The 5,029-nt window shown below is 39.1% G+C and overlaps 1 protein-coding gene across 1 annotated transcript; it reads left to right on the top strand.

Moving 5' to 3' along the window:
- Positions 1–4,320: 4,320 nt before the first annotated feature.
- Positions 4,321–4,560, top strand: LOC115502542 (transmembrane protein 258-like). Its single transcript, XM_032594851.1, has one exon. The coding sequence runs from the start codon at positions 4,321–4,323 to the stop codon at positions 4,558–4,560; it is 240 nt and encodes a 79-aa protein (XP_032450742.1).
- The last annotated feature ends 469 nt before the right edge of the window (positions 4,561–5,029 follow it).

Here is a 5,029-nt window from a genome sequence, read left to right as displayed (position 1 = left end):
CCCCTGGGACGCCTTGGTGGCTCAGTTGGTTGGTTGAGTGTGTGACTATGGCTCAGGTCATGATCTTGCAGTTCCTGAGTTTAAGCCCCCTATTGGGCTTGCCACTCTCTGTGCACAGCCGGCTTCACATCTTCTTTCCTGCTCTCTCTGTCCCTCCCCTGCTTGCACTCTCCTTCTCAAAAATAAATAAAACATTAAAATTAAAAAAAAATCCCTTACGTGATGGAAACTACATAGAAATCTTGTTATTTTCCAAGGCCAACATAATTATCCCTTTTATTAAAGTTAGGTGGTGAAAACAGCTATATATGCAGTTGTTTGTTTTCTTTTTTTTTCTCTACAAGTGCTTTAACAAAAGTAATGCCGTTCATTACATTATTGCAATGTTTTATGCACTCCAAAGTCATTTTAATCAAATGAAAAAATTGAGTAAAATTAAGTAATAAAGAAAGCAAGTAAGGGAGCCAGACCCAGGGTTAATGAGGGGCAGAAAACAGATCTTGGTTAATCACTTCCTCCCTGAACCTATGAAAACTTTCTCTTTCAATTCCTTAGTCAGTCTCTACGGGAAGAAACAACCACTCTATGTTTCACATACTACCCTGCCTGTGTAGGCTTTCGCACATTGTTTCCTACTCTTTTCTCTATGCTCTGTAAGCACAGCAAAGGCATTATTTCCATAGACATCCCTAAGTCACGCTAAGCACATGGAAGGTGTTTCAAATTGTTGAATAAATGGTCAAATGGTATACATAAAAACAGACATCTAGAAAAAAAATCCTTTTAATAACCATCATTAATAATACTTAATAAAATTGATAGCATTCTTAAAACTAGAGCACCCAGGATAAGAACTGAATAAATACAGATTTAAGAGGAGGTAAGACTGGGAATATTTTTGTTAACTTACATAAGACATCGTATTGACCTATATTTAAGTGAGACAAGTGTTGCCACACTCAACACTATAAAAATATGGTTTTAGTGCTTTCTACCCATCAGTCTGACAGATAGTATTGTTGGCACTTATATGAGATCGAAAAAGGGGAAAGAAAAGATTTCAATGTATCTAAAGCAAACACAGTCTGAGAAGGGCAATGGCAAGATTAAATTCAACAGGACAGAAGTTCACTGGTGGGCAGTAGGATTTAAAAACCACCTGAGTATAAGCAGAAGCAGGACAGAAGGACCCCCATGTAATCAACCTAAAGGTTTGTGGAAGAATAAAAGTGAGAGATGTGGCAGTTAAGTCTGAGACAGTCTGGACATGATGAAAGAGAATCCTCTTTGCTGAGCCCTGGGGCATGTTCCATGCTTAAGGCCTCACCAAATCAACTGTCAGCAGGAGCTGGATGGCTGATACAAATGCACATACATAGTGCATCAGGCAAGGATATGCTGGAGAATACATGGTCCCAATTCAGACCGAAGTTGCTCCCCGGCATCTACCAAGGCTTCATCACATAAAAACAGAGGGCCAGCGTTGCCAGCACTGGAATTTGCTAAAGAAAAGCCACAAATCTTGACTCCTACGTGAAAGTTAATGATTATTAAGTCTTAGTGATTACTTACAATATTTAGAATATCATACAGGACAGACAAAACACATCTGTTACTCCAACTTGACCTTTCATCCTTCAGTTTGCAAACTGTGGTGTCACTGCACTCAACAAAATTTAAATTTTTATAGAGGTTATGTTAGCAAAACCATGGCTCTCAAAAGTTTTCCTGTGATTAGAGTGCTAAATATTAATGCATTGAGAATGTATTAAAATGCTAGGAGCGCCTGGGTGGCTCAGTCAGTTAAGCGTCCAACTTCAGCTCAGATCATGATCTCACGGTTCATGAGTTCGAATGCCCTGTCAGGCTCTGGGGCTGACAGCACAGAGGCTGGAGCCTCCTTTGGATTCTGTCTCCCTCTCTCTCTGCCCCTCCCCCACTCGTGTTCTCTTTTTTCCAAAATAAAAATTATAAAAATTTTTTAAAAAGATGTATTAAAATGCTCAAGAGAAAGATCACTTCCAAGCATTATATACTTCCTAAGCATTATATTATTGCACCAGATGATGTGAGACCTCAAAACTCTTGAATATGGAGACCACTGACTTTTACATTTTATATAATTGCATTACAGTTTGCATAATAAAATTCTTGTAATTTATATTGTTTCTGCCTCCCTCTCTCTTCTAGAATTATGCACCTTAATTCATGGAAGATTATTACCATTAGTCCCTTCCTCAATTCAATTATTTGGTAGATTTCACCTATTCCCCAATCCTATTCCATACCTCCCTAAAAGTATAAACTATTCCAAGGTATTTGATGTATATACTTCTTTTCTGTGTGGCCTCATACATTAAATAGTTTTTGTTCCTACCTTATTTTTTAAATTTAATTTTACTTTTTTAATATTTCAAGTTTTTACTTAAATTTTAGTATATAGTGTAATACTGGTTTCAGGAGCAGAATTTAGTGATTCACTAATTACATATAACACCTAATGCTCATCCCAACGAGTGTCCTCCTTAATGCCCGTCGCTCATCTAGTCCACCCCCACCCACCTCCCTCTATCAACCCTAGTTTGTTCTCTGTAGTTAAGAATCTTTTATGGTTTGCCTCCCTCTTTTGTTTTTCCCTTCCCTTATGCTCATTTGTTTTGTTTTGTAAACTCCACATATGAGGGAAATCATATGGTATTTGTATCTCTCTGACTTACTTCACTTAACATAATACACTCTAGCTCCTTCCATGTCTTTGCAAACAGCAGGATTTCATTCTTTTTGAGTAATATTAATGGAATCTTCTTTACCCATTCATCAGTCAATGGACATTTAGGTTCTTTCCATAATTTGGCTATTGTTGATAATGCTGTGATAAACACTGGGTTGCACGTGACCCTTTGAATCTGTATTTTTGTATCCCTTGGATAAGTACCTAGTAGTGCAGTTGCTAGGTCATAAGGTAGTTATATTTTTAACTTTCTGAGGAAATTCCATCCTGTTTTCTAGAGTGGCTGTACCAGTTTGTATTCCCATCAAGAGTGTAAGAAGGTTCCCCTTTCTCTACATCCTTGCCAACATTACTTGTTTTCTGTATTGTTAATTTTAGCCATTCTGACAGGTGTGAGGTAGTATCTGTATGGAAACACAAAAGATCCCACATAGCCAAAGCAATCTTGAAAAGGGAAAGTGAAGCTAGAGGCATCACAATTCCAGATTTCAAGCTATAGTGAAAAGCTACAGCCATCAAGACAGTATGGTACTGGCACAAAAACAGACACACAGATCAGTGGAACAGAACAGAAAACCCACAAATGGACCCACAACTATCTGGTCAGTTCATCTTTGACAAAGCAGGAAAGACTATCCAATGGAAAAAAAGACAGTCTTTGCAACAAATGGTGTTGGGAAAACTGGACAGCGACATGCAGAAGAATGAACCTGGACCACTTTCTTATACCATAAACAAAAATAAATTCAAAATGGGGAAAGCCCTAAATGTGAGACAGGAAACCATTGATATCCTAGAGGATAAAACAGGCAGCAACCTCTTTGACCTCAGCCACAGCAACTTCTTACCAGACGCATCTTTGGAAGCAAGGGAACAAAAGCAAAACTGAACTACTTCATCAGAATAAAAAGCTTCTGCACAGCAAAGGAAACAATCAACAAAACTAAAAGGCAGCCTATGGAATGGAAGAGGTATTTGCAAATTACATACCGGATAAGGGATTAGTATCCAAAATCTATCAAGAACTTATCAACCTCAACACCGCCCCCCCCCCGCAAAAAAGCAAATAATCCAGTTAAGAAATGGGCTGAAGACATGAATAGACATTTTTCCAAAGAAGGTAGTCAGATGGCTACTAGACACGTGTTCTTACCTTCTTAACTTACAGAAACAGTACACTGTGTTCTAGAGCTACTTTTACTTTCCTACAAACCATGTTGTTTTCAACATGTGTGTTTATTTAGTACTGAAATTATGGATGCCCAGAAAGTCTGTAGCTTGCTGGTACCACAAGCAACATTGCACGAAACCATCTGTGTGCATTCCTTTGTAAACTTTAAGGTTCATGACCAGGACTGGGATTGCTGGCTCAGAGAGCATTAATTTTACTAAGTACTGCTTCAGTGCCTTCCAGGACTCCTGCAGCCATCACATTCCCACCACAGAAGGTGAAGATTCCTGTTGTTTATGTTCTGCCAAACATGTGGCATGATCCATGCCCATAACGTATCTAGAATGATATCTCTTTACGTAATTTTCATTTTTTCTATTCCAGAGGTGGAGCAATGGATTACCTTGCTCCTGGCAAAATGGAGCTCGAGGCCATGAGTAGATACACCAGCCCAGTGAAACTGGCTCTCTTCCCCCACCTGACCACAGTGCTATTGGCTGCTAGCATATTCTTTACCCTCTGGTTCTTCATTTGCAAGGTTACCTCCCCCAAGTGCACTCTGGATATCTACAAAGAGTTCCTCATCTCTTTGGTGGCCTCGCTCCTCATGGGATTTGGAGTCCCCTTCCTGCTGCTCTGGGTCAGCATGTACATCTGAACTCTCAAAGGTTCCAATCAGGTGGCTTCATGGAACCCCTGCTTTGGTAAACTGATTGTTTTACTACTGCTGGGAGCGCCCTCACCAGCTGCTCACAATAAAGGTAGATGTGTGCAAAAAAATTTTCATTTTTGTATTTACCAATGAACATGAGCCTCTCCTTATAAGACGAGTGATTTTTTTAGGCTTCTTCTGTAAGTTCCTGGTCCAAATTTTTGCAATCCTATGTTGAGATATTTATATTTTTCTTACTGATTTGTAGTAATCTCTACTGTAGTAAAACACACATACACACACACACACACAGAAACACATGCATACAAATCACTTGGGGACCTTGATACAATACTTATTCTGACCTACTGGGTTTGAGGTGAGTCCCCAAAGTCTATATTTTCCATAAACTCTTAGATGGTAATGATAATGATGATGAGGCCTGTCCAAGAACCACACTTTAAGTGGCAAGGTT

The sequence above is a fragment of the Lynx canadensis genome, chromosome A1 (genome assembly GCF_007474595.2).
Source record: "Lynx canadensis isolate LIC74 chromosome A1, mLynCan4.pri.v2, whole genome shotgun sequence".
In the NCBI taxonomy this organism is placed as follows: Eukaryota; Metazoa; Chordata; class Mammalia; order Carnivora; family Felidae; genus Lynx; species Lynx canadensis.
Note: the sequence above shows the minus strand (reverse complement) of the source record. Positions and strands in the feature narration are given on the sequence as shown.

Bases quoted from the DNA above. Each gene is read 5' to 3' on its own strand.
- LOC115502542 (XM_032594851.1), top strand. From the start codon at position 4,321: ATGGAGCTCGAGGCCATGAGTAGATACACCAGCCCAGTGAAACTGGCT.